Source organism: Poecile atricapillus, chromosome 3 (genome assembly GCF_030490865.1).
Source record: "Poecile atricapillus isolate bPoeAtr1 chromosome 3, bPoeAtr1.hap1, whole genome shotgun sequence".
Taxonomy (NCBI): Eukaryota; Metazoa; Chordata; class Aves; order Passeriformes; family Paridae; genus Poecile; species Poecile atricapillus.
In genome coordinates, this window is record NC_081251.1 from 94,482,053 (window position 1) to 94,508,292 (window position 26,240).

At 42.0% G+C, this 26,240-nt stretch overlaps 1 protein-coding gene across 1 annotated transcript; it reads left to right on the plus strand.

Annotated features, from left to right (window-relative positions):
• Positions 1-9: 9 nt before the first annotated feature.
• Positions 10-21,460, plus strand: DTL (denticleless E3 ubiquitin protein ligase homolog). Its single transcript, XM_058835429.1, has 15 exons — positions 10-92; positions 233-358; positions 1,181-1,279; positions 1,607-1,668; positions 1,761-1,881; positions 2,353-2,418; positions 3,554-3,669; positions 4,432-4,505; positions 5,465-5,568; positions 6,508-6,612; positions 8,516-8,628; positions 12,175-12,264; positions 13,985-14,123; positions 17,695-18,566; positions 20,071-21,460. Exons 1-15 carry the CDS (start codon positions 47-49, stop codon positions 20,137-20,139), a joined length of 2,202 nt encoding a protein of 733 aa, XP_058691412.1. The 5' UTR covers positions 10-46; the 3' UTR covers positions 20,140-21,460.
• The last annotated feature ends 4,780 nt before the right edge of the window (positions 21,461-26,240 follow it).

Below are 26,240 nucleotides of genomic sequence, written 5' to 3' on the forward strand. Positions count from 1 at the left end.
TTTGGCGGGAGCTGGCGCGGCGCGCGCCGGTCGTGTCCCCGTGGCCATGCTGTGCCGCGCGCTGCTCCGCCGCGCCGCCGCCGAGCCCGCCCGTGAGTACCGAGCCTTTCCCCGCACCCCCCCGTCCCGACCCATCCCCGGCCGCCCGCACCGCCGCGGCGGCCGCCTCGCGGCTCCTGGCGCCCGAGCCTGTGGTGTCGGAGGCGCTTACGGTCCGTCTGTCCCCTTGTAGGTCGGTCCTCAGCGCTTCCCCTGCAGCATCTCCTGGAGAGCTACCAGTGCAGCCAAGAAGATGACCACCTGTCTTACGGGAATACGGGAATGCCTGTCCCTCCTTTCGGCTGCACCTTTTCTACAGGTAAAGTCAACTCCTGAAAGGCCTTTTGTGGGCCCAGGGTATGTGCTCTGTTGCCAGCAGTTTATTTTTTTAAAGTGAGCTGGTAACAGTGTGCTTGCTCCTACACGTGATAAGCACTGGATCTTGGTGCGCCTAGATATACTGGTGGAAAGTACTCAGAGAAGCAACTGCAAGGAACTTATTTTAATGCCTCTTTGTTTCATCTGTGTCTGTTTCAAGGTATATGAAAGTTACATAGTGTGTGAGGTTACATAGGTGAGAAAGTGAGCTTTGTTCAAAATATATAATAGCTATAATAGGGTGAAAATTAGGTAGAAGTCAGAGGTGGATGGATGTCACCAGGCAGTTACACACTGCCAGTATTTTCCTATGATGAGAGAAAGGAGTAAGCAATGAAGCTCCTGCATCTGTTTCATTCATTGTACTTTAGTTTTGGCATGAGATTTTACATTTCTCTAAAGTGTCTTCCTGCTTTTCCAAGTCAGATTGTGGAAAATGCTGGAGGCTGTAGATAATAGGTACTCTAGATACAGAAAACAGTAACTAGAAAGCTATTATAGCTGGTGAAAGAGGCATTGTCTCAAAAGTTGCTCCCGGAGCCATTTGATTGCCTGTGTATAGTCATTCCTGAACAGAACATCTAGAAAAAATGCTTGCCAATATTTCTGTGCCTTAACACTTAGGTTGCTATATAAATGCTGTTTATTTCATAGCTTTATGTTTTCTGCATTCCCTATTTAAAGCATCTGTGGCCTTTCACAAAAAGCATGGGCATTATTATGTTTTACCTACATAGCATAATACGTTTCAATTTCTTTCCAGCCCCAAATTTCGAACACATCCTGGCAGTTGCAAATGAAGAAGGGTTTGTTAGACTGTATGATACTGAAGCACAGGGCACCAGCAAGCTCATCTTTAAAGGTAAATGTTGTATAGAAGGTGATCTTCATTTGATGTGACAAGTATGGGATTTGCTGGAATCAAAGAGAGCTTTTTGCAAGTCTTTAAAACATAAATTCAAGGCATACTTTATTCCTTCCACATTCTTTGCTGAGTCTTCTTTACAAAGCAGCAGCACGAATGTGCTCTTAAAACAGCAGTAGCAGATGAATTGTTCTGTGTTGTCTTTCATGCCTGAGGCAAACTGTTGACAAGATTTCTGATTTAAGTGTCTGATGTCATTTAGTCTTCTGCAAAATACCATCCTGCAATGCACTAAACTAATCTTGGCTTTTGTTTTCTTGTTAGAATGGCAGGCTCACTCAAATGCTGTATTTGACCTTGCCTGGGTGCCAGGGGAACACAGGATTGTAAGCAGTCTTTTACCATCCGACTTTTTTTTTTAATGCTTTGGCGACTGTGTACAGAAAATGACTAAAGCTTTTTATTTTTCCTTCTGAAGGTCACTGCTTCAGGAGATCAGACAGCCAAGGTGTGGGATGTGAGAGCTGGTGAGCTTCTTGGCATATGCAAAGGTCACCAGTGTAGCCTCAAGTCAGTTGCTTTTTCCAGATTTGAGAAAGGTAAATGTTGATATTCCCTGTTGTCTGTTTTTTCCTTCTTTCCCCCTGGCAAAGTACTTTAAGGACTCAAAAAAGGCTTTGGAAACTGACAGGTAGAAATAGCACAGGACTGAGCAGTGACCCAGCCAGGAAAGCAAAACTGTCTTGCTGGAACTTGATGGTGTCCTGATGCTAAAATCTGCATATTTCTTATCTTGGGATAAGATAGGATGTCAGGTTCCATACCCAAGTGTGTGAATATGCTTTCCATAAGCTGGTTTCTCTAGTGGGAGCAAGAAAAGAATAGTAAGAGTAAGGGAACAAGTCAAAAAGCAGGGCAAAACAATGGCCTTAGTTTTGTGTTTCTAGGATTGGCATCCCAAGCGTTGGGAGAAGAGCCAGAGGTACACAGATGGCATTGTACTGCGTTCAGTTACTTAAATTAGTGCTTTTAGAAGCTAATAGCACTTTTTTTTTTTTTTTTCCTTTCAGCTGTTTTCTGTACTGGAGGGAGAGATGGAAACATCATGGTTTGGGATACCAGGTGCAACAAGAAAGGTAAATAAACTTTCAGATGTGTATCGAAAAAGTTTGATATCTCATGCAAAAGGACTGCTCCAATGGATTTGTTGGACTGATACTTTTGATTACAATATAGGCAGAAGAGCATTCTCAGATAACTACTGCTTTAGGTACCATAAGAGGATGGAATAGGTATCTCTGCTATGTATAATACATTTCTCCACTTTGCAGCAGTCTCAGATTTGCAGCATCAAGCCACAGGCTGGTTTGATAATTCCCTGTGTGAAGGTAAGGAGATGAGGTTGTATAGAATGCATCCCTGTTAGGGCACCGCACAAGCCGATGAGGTGGGAGAAATTGTTTTGCTCAGAGCCATCCACAGGGGTGAAGAAAAGTTGGAAAGGCTCCTGCCACCATGGGAAGGAAGGCAGAAAGTGTAGAAAAAAGAGCTTCTAAGTGCTGGCAGCAACTGAATATACTGGGGGAAAACCTATTGTAAGTACGGTGCGAGCTCATTCTGCTCCTGCTCATTTCCTGGAGCTTTTCCTTCCCCAGCCCCTTCCCCTCATGCCTTTTCCTAGTTCCCTGTTCTGCCACAACCATTTCTTTGCCTGAACACGTCTTGCTCTTCCATCTGTCCCAGGTTCCCTGGTTTTTCAAACAGGCAAATGAAGGAAAAGACGGACTCCACATGACTGAAGTGGAATGTGTAGGGGAAAAAAAAAAAGTAGAAAAGTTGCATTACTCTAGTAAGGCAGCATATTTCATAAACTAACAGACAAAAGGCTAAACAGAAAATTATAGGGTGGAAAAGCACTGGAAATCTTCCAGTGAGCACCGTTCTGCATGGGATGAGGTGGATTGAGCACTCCAGACCAGGATGCATGTGAAAAACAGTCCAAGGGGTAATGATTTCCAAAGGCAGATCCAAACTGCCTAGATCAGTTTTAGTTTCATTGTCCATGCTACATTGACCTCTGAAGTTTTTTTGCACTGTGCTCTTCTCACTGGTTTTGTATGTAAGTAATTTTTGTTTTCAGAATACAGTAATGATTTTAAAGGTTAACCTAAGCCACCTTTTAGGAGTAGCCCCAAGCTGATACTTGTTTTATTAAAGCAATAGCAAAATTGCATGTAAACTACTAATTGAGATGCCTTTGATTTCTTTCAGATGGCTTTTACAGGCAGGTGAATCAAATTAGTGGAGCACACAACATGGTTGACAAGCAGACTCCTTCCAAACTGAAGAAGAAGAGGCAGAGCCTGAGAGGACTTGCTCCCTCGGTGGTGGGTATCTGGGCAACAAACAAAATGTCTCTGCTGGGGACATTGTTATTCACAGAATCCTTTTTATGTAAATATGATGAAAAATATGTGGCTTGTATGTGGTAAATGCTTCCATTTATCTTTGCAGAGATAGGGGTTTTTGTCATGGTCAATTGTGATGGCTAATTTTAGACATTGTTTTGTTGCCTAACAACCTATTTGCCATAAAAGCCAACTTTAGGCAAATGCTATCTGAAAACACATTTTTTTTGGTTTTTGTTTGGGTTTTGTTGTTGGTGGGTTTTTTGTGGGTTTGTTTGTTTTGTTGTTTTTGTTTTTTTCTTTGGTTGGCTGGGGGTTTTTTGTGAGGTTTTGATTCTTTTTCCCCAGAGAGGAAAGGAGTGGCCCAACATTACCTTTTTGAGGGGGACATATGGAGAGTTATAATTTTTTTACCCCCTAATTTGACCAGACAAATTGCTGCCTTAGTGGTGTAAGACCTGATAATTTTTAATCTATTAAACCTTGTGATGAAGGTAGCTCTCTTATCTGTGACCTGAAAGGTGTTATCTCAAACTGCTGCCCAAACACTTATCTCTCAGTTGCAATTTCACTGGTAGGAGTGTTCAAAGGCTTGTTGTGTCCTAAATGACATCTGCTGTTTCTAGGCTCTCGTGCCTGGTTAGGAGGAGGTTTTCCCTGCATTCACATGGCCTTGAACTAAGCAGCAATATCTTGCTGAGCTTAAAAGAAAATAAAGTTCTTTTTTCTTCTCTTTTTAAGGATTTCCAGCAGAGTGTAACTGTGGTGCTGCTTCAGGATGAGCATACTCTAATCTCTGCAGGAGCTGTTGATGGGTAAGGAGGGAGGATGCCTGCTTTCTTGTCTATTCTGTGTGCTCAGAGGCATAAAAAGATTGGGAGATTTTCCCTCTAAGATCACTCAGTGGCCAGCAAGGCTAGAGCTACTGCTAGGTGAAATCACCAGCTATGCTGCCAGCTTGCATTGGTTTTACTTCTTTACTGGAAATTGTAGTTCTGAACAAACTGTGATATGTGGTAAATGCTCATTTTAGTGTCTTAGCTATGGGGCAGAATGAGAGCAATTCTTCCCTCTCTCTCCCTCTATTCTCATGGACCTACGAGACCACACATAGACAGACTATTGTTACATAGCCTTTTTGGATGTGAGTGGGTGGTCAGGGCCTAGATATGTGTAGGAGTGCTTGAGAAAATGTTGCTTTGAGTTACAAAAGATGCATTCTCTTAGGTGCCATATCCCTTGCAGCAACTTGGAGCTCGAGAAAACTGTCATGCTCTTGATTAGCATGGAAATTATCCTCTTGGACTCAATTCTTTAGCAGGATCCATGTGGACAGAGCCTTTCTGAGGCAGATATGATTGACTCTCCTGCCTATGGTTCATGACAGAGACTAACTTTCAAAGAGCAAGTAAAAAAATTGGAAGACTTAATTTTTAAAATTACAAACTAAAACTACTTGTCAGAAGTATAAAGGCATCCATGTATTTCCTTTTACCAGTTGAGCAGAGCTATTACTAGAGCACTACTAGAGCTTCTAGGCTCTTGTTCTGTCTTGTGTTAGTTACAGAAGGCAGTGCTGCCTCCTCACCCATGGCCAGCAAAGCAATTGTTTGGCTTTCAGCACGGCTCTGCTCTGCTCCTGCTCAGTTATTGTCTCTTTAGCACTGGATACTCCTCAGTCATGGGCAACATGACTTTCTGTGCTCTTAAAAGGCTTTATCAGCATGAAAAGGGAAATTTGGAAGCTGAAGACACTCATGCTTTTCTATTCCAGTGTGATCAAAGTGTGGGACTTGCGCAGGAACTACGCTGCTTTCCGCCAGGACCCGCTGCCCGTCAGGTCTTTCTGCTACCCTGGAACCAGCACTCGCAAGCTTGGTAAGGCACTGGACATGGATTTGTTAGAGTGCAGAACGAATTTAAGTAGTACTGTCAGTGACATTTCTTATCTTTATAGCCAGTTGTTGATCAAACTGGCAAACTGTGCAGGATGTTTTGATTGCCAACACCAAATTTTCAAGTTGAAGAGTGAACATATGCCTGACTTTTATATCACTGCACCAATGATAAAAACTTGCAGAAGCCTCAGCAGTGCATTTTCATAAACAGAGTTGAGGAACATTAGAGCTCTTGATGAGGAGTTTAGCTAGTAATTCTGATACATGACTAAAATTCAGATTGAACTTTCTTTGCATTGTGTCTTGCAAAGACAACAGACTGGACTGGGTTTTTATATTATCAGTTCTTGAAACTCTTATCAAAAACAAGCACACTTGTTCATGTTTCTCTGTCTTCTTTGTACCTTTAATGCCATACAATGCTCTGATGCAACACAGTAATTCCTGATGATTTGTCTGACCAATGTGGTAATGGTCAGTGTCAGTCCCAGGAACGTGAGGAAAATCGTCAAGGAGGTAGCTGTGAAATAATTTGCCTGCAACAAAAGATTTTTCTTTGACCTGAATGACTAGCGAATCAGAGCAAAGCATGAGGGTTTCTCTTTATTTTTGATCCCTGCTTCTACAATTGGTTGTTCCTGTTAACTGTTTGAAACTATCTAATAAATCACTTGCCTGTTCTAAAGGTGCAGTTCCTTTCTAAATACCATCCTGAATCCTCATGAGAAAATGTAGATGTTATTCTAGAAACATTTCTTCTTCAGCAAGTGCTCTGTCAAACATAGGAACTTTACCATGACAATCTCATACATGTTACACATCCTTTCCAAATTTCCTTCTCTTTTTTTAGAGGGCATTTCTTTAAGAATATATCTCTTCCAAATTTTTTTTTTTTATGAAGAACTCTCTTTCTCTGTAGGATATTCTAGCCTGGTTTTGGATTCCACTGGTGCTAATCTGTTTGCCAACTGCACTGATGACAGTATCTACATGTTCAATATGACAAGCTTAAGGACCACTCCAGGTAAGCATGGTATCTGTGGAAATAGCTGCAAAAACAATAGATGTTACAGAGTGTAGAAAGGCAAGTTTGTCCCTCTGACACAGAGGGGCAGGGACCAGGTTCAACACTTGAAGGAAGTCTATTCCATGCTCTTATCTCTAAAGCTGTGTAGGAGAGATTCACATTTTGTGTTAAACCATCCAAATGAAATAACAGCAGATACTGGTTCAGCCAGACAGAGACTGATGGTAGTTTGTGTGTTAGCTCTAGTTATCCAGTGAGGAATGGCTACTATCCAGCCTGAAGCAAGTCTGAATCTTCTGCTTAGTGGCAATCACTGATTTGTCAGACATTTAGATATGAACCCAGTGAAAGTGGTCTCCTGATAACTTCAGATATTTTAAGAGGTCTTTTCAATTTAACTTCTACCACAGTTTCTGGAAGAAAGGATCCCCAGATATCGAGGTGCCTCACCCTTTCAGATTCCTTCAGCTCTACATCCGTGACCTTTACATGCACAAGATGGCCCTGAGCCTTTGGTGCACGAAGCTGCTTTGCCATAGGCCAGTGGCAAAATTTGTTAGATGCATTCCAGCCAGACACATAATTTATTTTCCACTGCCTTTTCTCAGTCTCTCAGTTAACTGAAATGAAATAAACAATGCGTCCTTCTGTCTGCTCTTCAGGAAGGCAGTCTGGTGGGTGGGAATTCTTCCAGAGTGGAGAAGTGCTGCAAGTAGTAAATATTAATAGCTTGGTTGTTGAGGTTAACCCTGGGTGCCACCGCCAGCTGCTCTGGGAATGGGCTGCCTGGCCTGTCCCCTCACAGGAGCAGGCTCATGCCAGCACACCCCTTGGCCTCCTCATGGAGCTCTTGCCTTGTGTGTGTGCAGCTGAGGCGAGCAGTCTCCGTTTTTCCAGCTGCACGGAGCTCCTGTGGCGCGGCTCCTCGGAGCGTGCGGTTCCCGCAGAGGGCAGCGCCTGCCCGCCCTTGTGCCGCCCTCACCGCAGCTGCTCTTACCCAGCACTGAGGCGGCTTTTGTTTGTTGGGAAATCCTCCTGTAGCAACACTTGCTGCCTGGTTTAGGAAGGGATAATGGCCACTGCACTGGGAAAGCTGTGGGTAAAAAAAATCCAAGGGTGTTTTGGGGTCTTGCAACTCTTCAAAGCCACTGAAGGCAGCCACGTGTCCTCTCGGTCTGTGGGCTGTTTACTTTGCGAGAGCCACTACCAAAACAGGGCTGGAGGAGAGGGTGCCAGCCCAGCCTGGGGCTACACTGGGAAACTTGTGCTTTGTGCCCCATGAGAGGACAGGACGTGGTGCAGCCAAGCACTCTGGATCTGTGCTCAGCTCTCATGCCAGCTGAAGGCTGTTGTGGTAGGGGCAATGTCAGCCATTTGGGGTGATGGTTTCAAGGCTTTAGGAAACGCTACTAAGGCCTTAAGTACAGGAGAGCATGACTGACAAAATGCAAATTTTATTGACAAAATAAAGCTGCTGGCAGTGGGAGGAAGGAGCAGCCAATGCGTTTGTTGCCACCTGTGTGGAAGAAGGCTCCTGCTGCAGGACTGCCCTTGCTGATGGAGTGGGACTGGTGATGGTGGGTGAGGGGGGAAGGGACAGGGAAGCTGAACCAGAGCAGGTGAGGGCTGAGCCTGCTTGTGGTATGGGTCAAGCTAGAGCTTTAATAAACTGCCACTGGTTTGTTTGGGAAGCCTGAAGGGCTCCAGTTGAATAATAAAAGCTTCCTGCTGCCAGAGCCCCAGAGCAAGGGAGCAGTGCAACCACTTTCTCCAAAGGATGTGTGGCTAGGCAGGAAAATCCTGTAAGATCAGCCCTTCTTGCACAACTGACTCCGGGGCTGTACACTGAGTGGGGCTTTTACTTTTTTTTTTTTTTTTTTTTTTTATTTTCTCTTCACAGTGGCTGTTTTCAGTGGACACCAGAATTCAACCTTTTACATCAAATCCAGCACCAGCCCTGATGACCAGTTCCTGGTCAGTGGCTCGAGCGACTGCAGCGCGTACATCTGGAAGGTGAGGCAGTGGGGGGAGACCCAAGTGTGCAGCCTGGAGCTGCATTTGCTTGTCAAGTTCACGTAGAACACTCCTTGCTTCCCAATCCTACACAAAGCAGCTAGCTCCTGATGTGTTGCACCTGGAGTGTGTACGTTGCTGTCAAGGCTTCATGTAATTGCTTAATGTAAAACAGTACTAACCTCCTGCTATCAGTACATCTCTCGTTGCTGCTGCTTATTGCAAATTGCTGTTCTTAATCTGGTTTTAATGGGCATTAAAATCCTCTTTCACTCCTGTTGGTTCAAGCAGCTATGACAAGTAGACAGACAGTTCTTGGTTCATATTTAGCAATGGAGCACATTAGCAGAAACCTAAAAGTTTAATTGTTTTAAAGGGCACTCTTTCCCTCCACCTCTTCCTTTCCCAGCTCCTGCTTCAGATATAGCTTTTTCTCATGCTTAATATACGGTGGTTAAAGCTTTTGTATTATAGCAAAGGTTGAGCCAGAGCCTTCAGCAAAATTCCAAAGCACTGTCTGACAGCTGAGGGGCTTTGTCGCTTAACATCTTGCAGTGATGTGTAGGAAATGCAAATGTCACCAAGTTAGTAGCAGGCACCTCAGAATAGGGTATGCTTCAAGTTCTGTTCTTCATGTTCCTCATGAGAACAGAGCAGACTTACTGAAGTAAAATAGATAGAAACCACAGGTGACTGCCTGTTTCAGGTTTGGGATATTTTTTATGGACTATTGACTTGTGCATCCATTTCACAATGAGTTTGAAAGTAAAATACCTACCTCTCAGAGGAGAGGGTCAGCCTGCTGAGGTTGTGGTTAGAGCATGTAGCCTCTTTAATTTAGAGAACACATGGAAGCAGCTGGGTTGCTCAGTCAGTGGAGGCAGCAGTTTATAGTAGCAGGACTACTATGCCAAGTGGTGTAATTTTAACCTTCCTCATGTTCTGTGCAAATTCAGCAAAAATGCCTGTGCAAACCTGAGTTGCACATTCTGCATTCATGTGTTCTGATACTTTCTTGGAACACAGGCTGGGACTCAGTTGAGAGTATTCAAGGATGTCATTTTATCTCAAAATTTAAGCATTTGAGCACATTTAAAATATGTTAATGTACAGAAGGCTTCTGTTGCTATTGCATATGAGTGACAGATCATATTGCACATTTATAAAATAAATCATCAGATGATTACTTTTATTTTAATACCATAGTCATATTAGAAAGTAGGACTTCCAGTGCATTTTTCTCTTTCAAGATCTATAGTATTCAGAGGCTTCTTAATTTAAATGTTGACAGATTTGACTCTGAAACATATGTATCTTTTCATGGCATGAGGACTTGGCTGTGAAAAAAAACATGATTAGATGTTGCATGAGTAGATAACAGGTGGTGTAAGTACCTTAATGAAGAGTGCTTTCTGTATCTAGAGAGAAGTAAAATGCAGAGGAAGACCTTTTCCACTTAGATGATTTCTTTGAGAAACTTTTGCAGCAGTACTAAGTTTGTGTTTGGGTGAGAAACACTGTGGATAGAAGTTATTGCTGACAAGGATGCTGTTTCAGTCTGTTTTCTTTGTAAGTCACTTCCAGGCAATGAATACTTCATTTATCGTGTTTGGTTTTTTTAGGGTTTTTTTTTGGGTTTTGTTTTGTTTTTTTAATTAGAAGTTCATCAATTAATGAACTTTCACTCTTGAACAACCATAAGATTATATAAGCTGAAGAGCAGAGAGGTTTTTCTCCACAAAGATGATACCTATCTGAGATACCTTCCTGGTAATAAACAAATACCGCTTACAGACTTGTACTTGCATTGTTCTTTCAGTCCCTTAATGTGGATCACTCCCAGGAAACCATATCAAGTTTTGCTTTGGGGTGTCCCAGCCCTGGAATGGGCGTGCTTCTGTATCATATGGTGCACAGGACCATAGACACCATTTTACACGGCATCTTGAAAATGGATGTAACAGCTGTTTCCAGTGAGGAGAGTGACTGAAAAAAGTCTCATTTCCTAGGTTTCTCTTTTTAACCTTTCCACAATAGCCCTCACTTCCCCAGCAATATCCTGTCAGTTCAGGGACAAAAAGCAGCCTGTGCTGTGGCTAATCCTGACTTAACATGCGCAGACTGGCTGACTGTCTTCTGCCAGACACAGTGGATGCAGCCATAACTGTGCACTCTTCTTCACAGTAATATAAATTGGGTATAGTTGTTTTAATTTACACTACTATAGTGTAAAATCACTGTGTCCTAGAAAGAGTAATTCCCTTCTTCTGCTTTTCTTCCAGCAATCAGTGGCTACTGGACCACTGTTTTGGTTGCCATGAATGTATAATAGCAAGACTGCTATTAACTGTAAGTGGAGGTGTTTTCTGCACCAAGATCTCCTGTTTATTCCCTAAATAGGGATTTTGTTTCCATGGCATTGCATGTTTTGGCAGTGAAGGGAATGCTCTGACCAAGGCATTTAGTGGATGTTTAGTCAAGTGATTGCCTCTATCATGCCATGGGGAAAAAAAGGTGCTATTAAGATGAACCTGTTTGTATCAGAACAACTTAAGTTCTGAAGCTGCAGTTTTGCAGGCTGTTGTAGATGATCGACAAGAGAAAAACATTTGTAAATCAGAAGCCTTTCCCAAAGTCTTGCATCTTCCTTTGAAACCGATATGTAATGTCTACTCCTTTTCCCAGACAGTAAAGGATTTGTTCATTCCCTTAGTCATTTATGCAAACCCCCTTGATAAATCTCCCTTATAATGTCACATCAATGATGGTGACTCACAAATCCAGAAAGGATTGCCTGCTGAAAGCAAGCAAAACTTGGCTAGAATCTGTGTGTGTTTTCTTCTGTGAGCCACTTAATGCTGGTTTCAGCTGTCTGTTACTTACAGGAGCTGGAGTCAAAGATAAGTAGCAATACTATAGAATAGGAGAATGATTTTTATGAAGAGTGTGAGAGAAATAGAGATCAGTTGAATGAATGTGAGTGATTTTGAGAACTCTCAAGCTGAACTCTTGAGTGGGTCTCTTGTCTATCTGATTGGCTGGAGAAGGAACAGGCACTTGGCAGTTGCACAAATGCCAGTTCTGAAGCCAGTGAAAGTTCATCTACGGGATTTTGTTGGCAGGGGTTTCATTTTTTTAATAAACCATTGACCTGTGATTGGGACATTGGTAAAACAGCAGCAGAATGTATTTGCCTAACCTGATTCAAAATATGAGCCTCTCAACATTTAAGCATCTTGACTGGAACAGGTAGAGGTACTTAAAATGCTTCTCATGTTTTGGGCTCTCAGCTCTGGAGGCAGAATTCCTGTGTGTAACAGGAATTGAACAAGTGTTTCCATGAATTGCTGCTTAGGACTTTCTCAGTTGTTATCTCATGATGACAGGCTGAGAGCATTTGATTTATGCATTTCATATAGGAAAGATGGGAAGTATCCACATGCTTCACAGGTGGGATATGGGGTTTTTCTTGGAGATGTATATTATTAGGCTTTCTTGTATGTCTGCCTTCTGACTGTTTGCTTGTTTTTCTCTGGAATTTTTAAGGTTTCTGAGCCCAGCCTTCCTCCACGGATACTCCTTGGTCACTCTCAGGAAGTTACCTCCATTGCTTGGTGTCCTTCAGACTTCACTAAGGTTTGTCCTCTGCAAAATGGCCTTTCCTGTGAAACAATAGGTGTGATGCAACAACATCTGCTTTTCAAAATGGCAGCAGCATTTGTTGTTGTTTTGGGAGGAAATTTTTAGCTAATCAATTCTAAAATGTTCATTTAGGGGACAGTAATCCAACCATGTCATATTAACACAATGTATCAGAACCTTTTTATTATTTTCAGATAATTTAGGCTAATTGAGAAGTCTAAGAAATTGCAAATCAGTAAACACCTCTCATGATGAGAGCTTAATACTACCTATAAGAGACAAAACAATGAAATCATTTAATCAGAGCTTTCATAAGCCAAAGGCTTGTTTTGTTGTTCCATGTTCACATCTTCCTTTCCCTCTGACTGCTGAGTGGCGAGAAGTTTTGAATGCCCTTTAAAAAACACATGGACTCTTTTCATTGTGACCTCTTTTAGAAACCTGAGCTGTTTTTATGGTAAAAAGAGCCTTCAGTGAAAACTGGGTCAGTAGTTATGCACCAGGTGTCACTAAAAGGAAAACAGCTGAAGTAGGAAGTTGGTTTGAATGTTTGGCCTAGCTCAAAAACTAGAAATAACCCTGAAAAATCCTGAACAGTGTCCTAATGATAGCCAGAATTTCTTCCACCCCACAACGTTAAAGAAGTCAGCTTCTTTCTCTAGCTTGCATTGCAGCACCAGGGCTTCAGAAAAGCATTACCGTATAGGAGGATGGGAGTCCTGCAGGGAAACATCAGGAATTGTTCTATTTGTGTAAGATAAACAATATGAGAACTGGCATTTCTAATGAAATCTGTGATGTAGAGGTAGCCCAGCATCCTGATCATGATGCATTGGAAATGCAGACCAATTGGACCTTTGAAATAGTTACTGGCACAGGGAAGAAGTAGTCAGCCATTGTTCAGATGCTAAAGCATGAGAAAAAGGGGAAAATATGGAGCTAAGACAGGTCAGGAAGCTGCTTGGTGTGATTTGAGAAGGTTGCTTTTGGTAGGGACAACATTGGTGTGACAAAGGTTGGAGTAGAAACATTTGCCCCATGCAGATTGCTATGAACTTTCACCACAGCATTTCCTTTTTCTTTCTACTGATTTCCTGTGGAGTAACCAGTTAATCTGCCTGAAGATAGCCATAAAATGTGGGCTAGATGGGTGCTGCTCCTTTGGTCGGGATTCCAGAGATCTTTTTAGAGCGTGTGATGCTGCGGCAGGGCTCTAGAGCTGTGTTCCTGGCACAGTTGGGTTCTCTGCCAGATACTGCTGACACCTGACTCTGAAGAGATAGCACAGCTCATGCAACAGCCATCCAATGTCACCTTCTTGGTGTGCTGCAAACGTTTGTCCCCAAGCAGAAGATGTCCTCAGCAACAGAGGCAGATTAAGATGTAGGTGCAAAAAGGATCGTGGCTGCTTTTGTCTACTGAGGGCCTGAAGTTTCAAAACAGAGCAGTGTCTGTTACGCAGCCATGCATTTCTATAGCAGAAAGACATGGATGTGGTAGCCTTGCCTGCTTTAAAACAAATACTGCTGCCTGGTGCAGTAATGAAACAGAGTTGGGTTATTTTCTTTGCTTAATGGTCAGTCTTGTACCCCTTCAGCCAAGCTTCACCATCATTCTTACTGGTTTGGTGTGTTGGATGTAGCTGTTCCAGTTTGCTCAGCCAGTGATCCATAGGATGTGTTCTGGTTGCTCTAACACACAGATTTATACTTAGATTGCCACGTGCTCTGATGACAACACTGTGAGGATTTGGCGCTTACAACGATGTCCTCAGGAAGATAAATCAGTATCCAGAAAAGCCAGCTTGGTGGGCTGGGTCACTCAGAGGAAACCAGAAGAACAACGTGGAGCAGGTAAGGCCCCTGAGCTATCTTGCTCTGCAACACAGCTGCTGAATTTTGTCTGTTCTCTACCAACAAAAGCCTTTGGCTCGTCTTATTATTATTAAACCTCTTCTGAGATTTTTCTCATATTAGGCAGTTACTCATATAGCCAGACAAGCACTTCTATTTGTAAACACTTCTGCCATCAACAGGAAAAGGTGGCTGAAGTAGCTTACAAGTATGGCAGTGTCTGTATGGCCAGACCGCAAAGCAGATATTCATTGACACATCTTGTTGGACAGCCACGTCTTCAGTGGGTTTCAGCAGAGTTCGATAACTGAACAGTTAAAGGAGATGTCATTGTAGCAATAACTCACTTATTTTTTCCCCCTACCAAATACTGAGAGCAGTAAGATCATGTGCTTTTTCCAGTTTGGTAGTTTACTCAGCAAAGGGCTGACAGCATATATATAGAGCCTTGAAACTCTGAACTGTTTGCTTCTGCTCATAGTTGCATTGTGCACAGATTTCTTGGGTGCACTTATCAGTAATGTGTCTCTTCCTTCATCTGTAGTTGGTGGTACTGACCATATACAGCCAAATGAAATGCTGTGTAGTGAAAGTACTTCAAAAAAACATATAGACAGTTGTGATGATTGTCATGTCCCAGAATTAATCATCTATTCATGAGTTAAGTCTAGTGAACAAATGCAGTACCCTTCTACAAAGCCTGGGCACTCAGGCAAGTTGTGCAGCATGCTCTGAGCTAGCTAGCAGATGTGGACTCTGTAGAGAAGGGAATCACTAAACAGGCAATACCTTAGACCAGAAGAAAGGAACCCTGAGCATATTACTTTGTCTGTAACCTGCATTTTGTTGCAGTAGAGTAGATGAAAGGAGAAGTGCCCTCCCCCCAAAGTGAAGTAAGATGAGCTTCTCTGTAGCGTAGCTCTGAAATTAAGAATACAATAGCTTCCCAGCAGCTGCTGCTGTGACTTCCTGCATTCCACCTATCTTTTCAAGCCACCCTCCGAATGAATTTCATCTTGGCTAGCACACATAAAAGCTGAAGGTCTCCAAATCCCACTAATGCGATAACGTTACCTCTAACCTTTTGCCAGTGAGTAACAAGTCTAGCAGGAAGTTTGCAGGACAATAGGAGGGAGAGTGCCAGGTCCATTCCATAGCTGGTAATTGTTTTGTGTGCACACACTCTTCCACAGAGAGGGCTCAAAAATATATTTGTGTCATAGTTCCAGAAAAACAGAAGTAAACATAGATCTAGACCAGAAATGTGAAGTCTAACGTATCTTATACACTAAAACTTTTCAAGTCAGGTTTGGCAATAATACCAGAAAAAATGATTTATTTCTCCTTGTTCTTGCTGCATTAAAGTAACACAGGAGGGAAGAGGAAGTACACAGACACTGCAAACACAACAGCAGGCTTCCTGCTGACCTTGGCTCTTGAAAACAAAACACGTGCTGTTAGAATATTGGAGTTATCTGCAGCGACTGATTCAGAGCTGGCAAGCAGAGTACTATTAGACCTGCTGGGATGAATCTAGGTAGTTCCCCACCCATTTCTGACAAATAAATTACAAGATTGAGGTTGTGTATTGATTGTTGACCTACATCATCAAGTGTAGCAACCAGAGTTTCCTTTACTTTAGCAATTACTTTTGTGGTTTCTGTAAGTTGTACTACTTTCTCTGTGGTTTTGTGTAACCAAATTTCTGGAGCAGGCCTGTGCATGGACAATTTATGATTCTTAAATCTTGAGATTGATAATACCACTCTAGAAGATTTGTGGCAGAGAAGGTAGGAAACATCCAAAATAACCTCCTTTGGTGTGATGCAGGTTGACTGCAGGTATTTGCAGTATTGTACCATGTGCAGTGGCAGCATAAATGGAAACAGCTTGAAACTGGATTAGTAGAATCCTGAAAAATGCAGGCAGTCCTAGAAAAAAAGAAAGCCAGATCTTCATATTCTTTATCTCAAATTTGTGTTTGCTTCTTGCCATGACACTCATCCTACTCCAAGGATAACTCTTTTTCCATTATCCAGTGTGTCCACAGCATAACTTTAAGACTGGTTTGGGATTCAAAGTGCTCATACCCAACTAGTCATGCAATATTTCTGCTGAATGATTTTGTAATGGTCGTTATGGATTAAGAGTTGCTGAGCTTGCTACCTTCTTCCCCTCTAGGAGCTTAGATATTTGAGTGCAACTAATTTCCTGGCTGAGTTATTATTGTCTTGTAAGTGCTCATTAAACCAAAGATTAGGAGAAGAAATCTTGGCAGTTATGTTCTCATAGCTCAGATTGAAGCAAGTTGTTATGAAGTAGCATATTTTATCAGGAAAGGAGCCTTTAACTCGGTTTTTTGTGTTGAAGTTATTCGTAGCAGGGTCCTGTAATAGGGGTTCCTATTCAATTTTGTTCTGATACAGCAGTACTTGTATTTTGAATACTAGTTAGATAATACAGTTAAAGGATCAGAAGAGGCTTAGTATGGTGTATAACCAGGCCTGTAGGTGCTCACTCAACATGTGTGTGAGACAGCCCAGCATTGTAAAGAAAATGGCAGGTTATTCCCCCTAAACTTCTCATGTTTCTAATGAAGTGCTTTATAGTGCAGTGCTAGTGCTGAGAGTGGGGAATTTGGATTAAACCCATGGCATACACAAAATTTTTAGTGCTCTTGTGCCCAGCAGTGGAAGTGCACGAAGTAACTTAAGGCACTGCCCCATTTAATTGCATCACCATGAGTTAGATGAATGAGAAAGCAGGCATCTTGCAGACCTACTAATGTGTTCCCTGTGTGAGGGGGGTAGAATTAATTGAATTAAAATAACCTCTCTAATATTGCTGCAGACTGAGATCTTTGCTATGTATGATTCCCACTGTTGTTAGTGAGGTCCTTAGGCCCCCTACCTATGACTGATGTTTTCTGGGTGTTCAAAACTTCCCTTTTACAAGTAGGGGGATTTATGTCTTGGCTAGTGAGCTCAAAAGCCACTGTGAAATACCTGTTTGGGAATCATTTGTTGAGAGATTTTATTTCCTTTAGAATTTAGTCCTTGTTCAGGAGGTGAAGAATTTCTCAGACTTACCTAACTGTGGTAAATAACTACTGGATCTCCGTTCTAATACAGAATTACAGGAAGCTCTCCAGCAAAAGACAAGAGAATGAAAGTATGTCCTTCACTAAAAAAAAGTCTTTAAAATATGCAGCCAGTAACACCTGACTAGGAGCATTATTCACGCGGTAGGGCATCACAGTGTAAGGCTTCCTTGCCATTGTAATTGACTGTGGGACCTCCTTACAGTACCTTTGTCCCTCAGCTTGCTTATGCAGCTGTTAAAGATGCAGGGCAGATTGTACTTTGTCAGTGTGATACAGATTTTATAACAGGCTTGTAGCAGTTTAACCAAACTCAGAGGGATTTATACAACTTCTTAGTTGAAAAGGGTGTATCTGACACACAGGGTCAGCACCGATTCATGTCCTGATTGGAAGGGGTGTTTTTAAAAAGACTGTCCTTAATTTGCTGTTCTGTGTCCCTCATCAAACTACTTATTTCTCCCTTCTCAGGGCCACTAGCCAGCCCACAAAGCACTCCTGCCAAGGCCCTGACAGCAGGCAGCGTGTGCAGTTCCTCACCACGGCCTGCTGCCTGTGCTCCCTCTCACTCCGGAGACCTTCCACTGCCCACCAACACTCCGACAGTCGCTCTCAAAACCCTGACTGCCACTGCCTCCACCCCAGCCAAGCCACCTGGAGCCAGCCCCTGTGCGTCTCCCAAACCGATCTCTTCCTCCAAAATGTCCATCAAACATTGGATTACAAGGACTCCATGCTCTTCTCCTCCAGAAGTGGAGAAAAAGGCTGCTTCTCCTAGAAAAGCCCTGGCAGAAGTCACCCAAGTTACTCAGGGTTGCCTGGAAGCTGCTTGCCCTCCTCAAGTCCCACACTCACAGTTTGAAAAGCGTGCCAAGAGAAGGCTTGACTGCAGCAAGGAGGCTGATGCGGGGCAGAAGTGTCTGCAGGCCTGTAGCTGTGTGACTGAGCTGGACCATGCAGCTAAGAAATCCAAGCTGAATTTATGTCACTTGGTTCCAGAGGAAAAAGCTGCTGATGAAGACTCTCTCAGCCTGGCTGACTTCTGTAGCAACCATGAAGGCTCCAGCCACAGCCTGAAAGAGCCTTCCCTTTCTGGAAGCCATATTAATCCATCAGGCATTCAAACTTCCCCCTATCTTTTCAGATCTCCACTTGGGAAAGACACTGAGGTAGTAGATAAAGAGAACAGTTCTCCTGAAACAAAAAATTGGTTGTCTGCTCTGGGAGAGAAGCTACGGACTGGCAGACCTGGCAGCCAGAGCACGCCAAACAGCCCCCAGTCACTCTGCAGCCCTGGTGCCAAAAGACAAGAGTCTGTGGCAGTGGCCACTTCGCCGAAAACTGTAAGTAGGGCAGCCAACAACATTGTCATGAAATAAGCTATCCCTAGCTGCCACTCGCCCCTTGTTTGTTCTCTCCTGCTCAGACACAAAGAATTATCTGATCCCTTTGACTATGGACAAAGGGGATGATTTCTGGCCTAATAAGCCAGATACACTATTGCTGTGATCTGCTAAGCCCCTCCACACAGGAACAGAATTTTTATGTGACCTTTGTTTTTAAGGGACCTAAGGCACACTGGAGCTCAGAGATCCTTGTAGCTCCCAGCTGGATGTTTGAAGGATGTAGCTGTCTCCTTAAGTACACCTCTAGTCTGAGAGGCACAATATGCCAACAGCTTTCCTGGCAGACCTCCTGTTCATGTGTTCACCATCACATCTGCCTGTTTATGTTACTGGAAAGCCACTTAAACATTGGAAGAAAGAGCTAAACTCTCTTCCAGCTCAGGTAGCAAAAGAATTTGTTACCCATGTTAAAACTGTGGGGTATTAAATAATGCCTTCTGTTCCTTCAATGGAAAATTAGAAGAAAACAGTAAGTGTCCAAGAGTGAGAGGTCAGGATTTGACCTACATCATCCTGCTTTTGGTGTACAGGAAGCCTGACACAGAGCCTATCCTAGGATCTGAAATTAAAGTTAAGCTTATAAAGCAGCTAAAAACATTGGCATGAGGGTTTAGCTAGGAAATTATGATTACATTTTTTAAAACAAACCTGACTTGCCTTATCTCTGAAACTGGACTCCCAAGTCTTCCAGTGTCTTTGACTGAGTCTTATTTCAGTAAATGTGAGGTAAATTTTCAATCATCAAATTTTAGTTGTACTCTTGAATATCTGGTGCTAAAAGATATAAGGCTAAAAGCCATTATTGAGGCTTATCTCATTTCTTAGCTAATTTCATCCCTTCCAACACTTCTATCAGATATGACCAGGGCAAACCACCAGTCCTGAAGTTATTCATAGCATCTTCATGTTGTGGTTGTACCAAGAAATCTTGGTTATAGAAAACCTACAGCTACTTGTGACTGCTTGTGGTTTATGCTGTATGTGCTTAAACACAAGACAGAGAGACTTGCCCTGGAGAGAGATTACTATAGAACAGTTACCTTTCCTGCCCAGTTCTGGTTCAAAATCTGGTTCAGATTTTGGGATGCTCCTGTGTTGTTACAGCCTGAGATGCCAGAAACACCCCACAGCATTCACTGAATTTGCTGTATCTTGGAAATCTGCAGCTCTCTTACCTGCTGTAGGGAAGCTGAAACTGCAGTTGGAGTTCTGCATTTCTCATGGCAGTAGGACAACCCTAGGATTTAGACACTGTTGCCTGTGGTTAGTAAGCCTCTTATCTGTGAAACAGATTGTAGTAAAGAACCTTTCCATTTACTCTCTTAGTTGGGAAGCCAAGCAAACTGGAACAGTGATGGAAGGGAGACTTTGAGATTCCTGCAGCAAATGAGCTGTTAACCTAAAAGTGTTTCATGTTGGTTTTGGTTTTATTTCTTGCTAGGCTGCAGCCACTTCAATTTCCATGAGGAAGATCTGCACGTACTTCCACAGAAAGCCACAGAATGACTGAAACAGCGTGTGGTGGTTGCACCTGAGGCATGTTGACACTGAGGTATCAAGACCAGGCTTCACAATGCCAGCAACGATGCGCCAGCATTACACAATTTGTTGTCGGACCTTCATAGACTTGAGGTTTTAGTCTTCCTGTTTTTAAAGCTGTTAGCAGTTAAAGTGAGCTGAGTGTGTAAAATCTACACAATACTTACTCGTGGTCTCTTTCTGACTTCTAGGGTATGTATTTTTTTTAATAAACAAAGTATTTTTAATGTGGCAGCTGTTCTAGTCCAAAGACAGCCACAGCTCTGTTGTGTATTGTTGACAGGTACCTATAGCTTGTCAGTTTATGTTACTAATCTGCTGTTCAAACTGCCCCTATTTAAGAGTAGTGTGTAAATCATTACACCCTCCTGAAAAGTAAGTGTTGGAATGTGTGTACAGAAATTTACTGGAGGTACATCTGAGCATCTAAATACTGAATGGTATTTCTAGAGTTATTCCTCTAGTACTGCAATGACTGCCTGCTTCCAGCAGGGAAGTTAGAAATGTGTTAATTGAATCTAAAACCCTTTTAAATAGCCTACGTCCATCTGATGGTGACTATGGTATAAGAGACAAAGTATAATCAAGTACGTAATGCCTGTTCTCCCCTTGCCATCCCCTTTCTTCTCCCACCCTGGAAACTACTGTATTTACCTACTTAGCTGCCTCTTGAACCATCAGCACTACAGCCCTTAAGACCAAAAGTTTATCACTTTTCTGAAATAAAATACTGGCAAGGCATGTTTGAGGAATTAATTTGATCTAGCCTAAACAGGCATCCATAACAGCCCACTGCCAGTCAGCTCTTACAGGTTCAGCCTGTAGCAAAGGCATTAGTAACTGCTTATAACACACCTTCATAACAGTTTTATAATACAGTAGTTACAAAATAATACCTTGTAAATTTTGGGAGAGGCAACTGACATTTTAGAAAGCACTTGAGAGCATTTACATATTAATTTTAAATGCTTTGCCATTGTGTGTTGTCCCTGATGCTGATAGAAAGTCACTGAAATGAGATCACTCTCCTGGCTAATGACACCAATTCCTCAGCCACGCTTTCCCCAGGATCTACTAGTAGAAGATCCCTACCTTATGGTGGAGCATTTACTCTGTTTTCTGGTGTAATACTTCCCATGAACTTCAAAGCCAGTCAAACCCTTTGAATCCGTATTAAATTTTTTGACTGCAGAAGAATTGAGGTATATGAAGGAGAGATGATCCCACTAACTTATGTTTTCTATCTTAAATTGTAACACCTACTTTCCTGTAACATTGGAAAGTAGGGTAGCTGAAAGGGATTAGAAGGAAACAGGATGGTTTGTACTTTGTGGTAGATTATATTTTGCAAGGAAATCAATTACTTGAGAGACAATGGCTTCTGTGAAAGGTCTGTTACAGCTACAAAGCAAAAGGAAATGTATAGTGTGCTTTTTTTAAAAAAAAAAAAGCAATTACTATCATGTTGCATCTTTTAGCAGAAGCTCTTGAGTACAAATAGGGGCCAGGACAGCTTTCTTGTGTTTGCTGAATTACAGGCCCTCATCCTAAAAATGTGTCAGGCACATTTTTATAGTTCTTTTAAAAAATGGATTTTTAAAAAGTGATTATCTGAATAGATCTAGTATCTTAGGCAAAACAGGAATATAAAAATATCTGCTAGTTTCATTTTAACCTACTTCTATATATTGAAGTACATGGAAGTAGTAGAAACATAACCTAAAATAAGTAGGTTTGAGATTTAATTCTGTCTTAATTTTAATTATTAGAGCAACTTTGTGGGGTACAGCCTGCCTTGCTTCAACCAGATTTTCACGCAGGATTCTTCCATGCAGTTTCTAAAAAACATTGCAGAGTAAAGATATATGAACCCTATTGAAGTAAATGTGAGTCATCAGACACTTCAACAATAGGATTTTGTGTTTCTCCACTCTTCCATAGTATTTTACTCCTCCAGAAACGTTCTGCAACCAAACCATTGTCTCCTGTATCTTGTAAATGTCTACCTAGAGATGATATACACTAATGGCTTACCACTTGGATGAATAATATTCTGTGGGCATGTGAGATTTTATTCTTTCAGGCGATACTTGTTTAGTGGAACAACTTGTTTTATGGACCACTGGGCATTTATTTTTTTTACCATCTGAAGCTGGTGTCAACCTGGTTCAGAGTCTAGGAGAATTAACTGAAACATATTTTTCTAAGACCAACTGCCTTGACCTTATTGTGATAAAGTCAAAATTGCAAAAGCATGGAAAAATTGCTGATACAAATTGTATGTCAGGTGGTTCAAGGTAACCAGTGCTGCCTTTACCTTAGAAGCTTGATAAAATAAGCATTCAGAGAACTGCTTTCAATTGTTTTGGGACAGCAAGCCATACCTCAGAATTTTCTTTCCTTCTAAAGGATTTGCAGAAACTCTTACCCCCATGTTTTATAACCAAATTAAGCCTTTTAAGGTATTATTCCCAAATCCTATAGATGTATGTAAATCCCACCTTAAGTATCTTACACGTTTTTCCAGGCAGATGATAGTGATTCCTGATGTCTTGTCTCTGTCCTCAGTGTTTACCTTTACCCTCTGACTGCCAAGTGGGATTTGGGACTGACCACAGCAGTTTCTGATGGTGCTACATCCAACAGTTATTGCTGCTGCTCTGTTGGAAGTTGTGCCTCCCCCTGCTCAGCTGTGAGCAGCCAACCAGTTTGGATTTTGGGCAGCCTGACAGCAACTGGGGCTAACCCTGCTGGGGAAAACTGGGCAGACACTCCCAGGATCTGTGCATCTGTGTGGTCAGCAAGCCTGGGCAAGCATTTCTGCTGGGAGCAGCACTCACTTAAGAGTCCCTTGGGGCAGCTAACAGCCAAGAAAAACTAAACTGCCTCAGTTCCCTGCCTCAGCATCTAGCTATAGACCATGGAGGAGACAGATGTGAACGTGTGGGGACAACATTGCCACCAAGGGGACTGTCCTGTCAAACTACCTCTTGATGTGTAGAATTGGCTTCTGGTGGAGTTCAATGTCTTGTTGGTCAGGGAGTGCTTGAGTGTTCCTCTGGCATGGTTGTTTCTGCAGCCACTGACCATGGCTGGAATCTCCAGTATGTTCCATATTACCTTTGAGTGTCCACCTTGTACAGTGGTTACTGAGATGACAGAAAAATGTACTAGCATGGCTTAGAAAAACGTTCTAGTTGTTCTCTGTGTGTGGTATATAAGTTCTTTAGAAGTTTTGTTTAGAAATAGATGCTTTTCAGCCAGGAATTTTCCCAAAGCATTTGGTAGCTGGATATTCTAAGGTCTATGTATAACTCTTTTGAAGAGGCTCCTCAAGGTCAAATATTAAAAGTTTTTCATCACTAATACTTCTTTGCCAGTAAATGGGAAATTGTGTTCATCTTCAGGTCCACTACGATCAAATGTCATTCTTTCCCTCCTGGAGCTGGCCTAAACAGTTTTCCAAGTGGAAATTATCATTCTCTTTCTCTTCACAGAACTCAGAACTTCTCCTCTCTCTGATTTATGACTACAATAAATAAAATACATCATCCTACTATACAGCATCCATGTGTTGTCCTTCAAATAACAGCTTTACCCATAACAAACTGCTCATCATCTGCACTCCACAAAATGCTAAATACAAAGCAAAGCATGGGTATGGGGAAAGCAAACATGAAAGAGTCCATCTATAATATCTTTTAAGATTACTTAAACATTTCATGTCAGTTGTTTTATAGAATAATGCATAGTTGATATGAGGACAGCATGAACCCAGAAGGGGAAAAAGCAGAATTGCAATCAAAGAACGTTTAAATTTTAAGCCTGTCTAAATTGCATATTTTTCTAATCAGAATAACTAACTTTCCATATTAATTTGTGCATTATGGAAAAATTCCAGGGACTAAAAGGACAGTAGGAAGACACATTACTCCAGTCTTGTGCAGCTAGACAAAGATAGAAAGCATTATGTATAATGAAGTCTGAATACCTGTCTTGGTATGAAAAGACAGGTGTCTGCTAAGGAAGGCAGGAGCCTCTCTTGAAATGGAAAATATAAACTCCCTCTGAATTAATAGAATTTTGACATTAAAAGGCTCTCAGGCAAAAGATCTGGGAGTAAGAATAACAGTTCTTTGCTAGTATGTATAAATAAAAAAAACGCCTACAATTTAATAGGAAAATTAAAATAAAATGCAGTAGCACAAAAACCACAGAGAATACAACTGGCCCCTGTTGGTCAGGGTGTTGGTAGCAGTCCCATTAAGTGGTGGCTGCAGTCCTAGAGAGACAGATGTGGTTCTGTTGAAGCAGTAATGCTGTAGAAGAGATACTGTAGTTTTCCTCTGAAGGTCCAGTGGTGGTGTAGATGGGTCTGGTTTTCCTCTGGGAATCCAGTGGAGAAAGGCTGCCTGTGGCGTTCCAATTCTCAGATTATATCCAGGTAGGAATGCTTGGCTCTTCCCCCTGGGTGGAGCATCTCCCAATGGGATGATGTAATTTTATCAGTCATGCACTGAGACTCAATGGCCCATTAACATGAGATATCCCCCTGGAGGGAGGATGGGTTGTGGAAGAGATAAAGAATACTGCCCCAGCTGGTTTTAACAGCTGGTAATAGAATACATACTTTTGGTTACATCTTGCATTGCAATTGAAGGACAATACCCCATCTTAATTTTTCAATATAGTGTTTTTAACTGTTGAATCTACAGCAGTTTTTATTTTTTAAGTTGTTCAGTCTTGATTTAAATGCTTTGCATGACTACATATCCATTACAGTTGTACATAAATTATTCTAGAGCTGAAATACTGTGATAAGACTGACTTTTTGAATTTGTTTAGCATTGTCTTTTGCCCGTTAGCTCAGGTTACTCACTTTTTACTATTTATACTACATTAGATCTTTTATCCAATTTGTAGAAAGCTCAAACATGAAACAACCACCTCTTTTTCTTCTCTTTCTTGAGCTAAAGAGATTCTACATACAAAACCCAAAACAGCCAAGGAAGTGCTTCATTCCTTCACATTAAAGAGCCACAGTTGTAGCTCCACTTATATTAACACCAAAGCCACTGTGTGTCTTTACTTCACTTGGATTTATGGTTTACTTGTCTGAAGATTGACTGAATCCTTTGGCAAAGTATCTTCAACCACCCACTTCTGTGCCATCTCTGGATGTTTTCATTTGGGTCATAAATTATGTAACTCCCTGGGTGCCTCATAAGTGTGCTCTCATATTGTATTGGGAGTGTAGCAGAGGAGGAGATGGGCACAAACCCAAGCAGCAAACACAAGGCTGACCTGGGAGAGTTGATCTTACATCCTCTTGCCTGTAACTGTGACAAACCTGTTTTGGTTGGGGTTTTATCCCTCTAGTTGTAACATCATGATGATAAACATACCAATTTATTCTCCTGTCCTGTTCTTGCAAAAAGTGTTAAGTATCCAAAAACCAAACTAATAATAGTCCATGTAACTGTAAGGCCAGCTCCAGCAACAGCAAGGTAGGCTATGTTGACAGGAGTTTAGCAGATATTGTCAGAGTGTACCACTGAATTATTCAGTGTCACCATTATTTTTGTTCTGATTTTCATGGATTCACTGACAGAGGAAGTGACAGTTTGTACACTGAGATCCAGAGGTCCCTTGGATTCTTGAAAACAACCTGTGACTGACATAACTGCAATGAGTTCTTATTTGCTTGAATGGACTGATTTGCTGCAGGTAATTGACGGCAAGGTGATTACGTGAAAATTGGAAGCATTACATCATAAGGAATTGGCTGTTTGTACGCATCCAGTTGTCTGAAGAAGCAGGACTGGTGAAAGAATGATAAAGAGAAAACTGATGCTTGCACAAGGGGGAAAACTGTCACCATAAGTGTGAAAGAACAAAGTACCATTGCATAAGACAAGCAGCTGACAGGAGAAACTAATATTCATCCAGCTGTTACATGCTTAGAAGAAAGAGTAGGGCTTGGGAGGCCCCTGCTGCACCTTTGTATCAGACTCTCATCTATATACTCCTGGTTTTTTCCTCTGTGGAATGGGACAGTTGTCCATGCTTGCC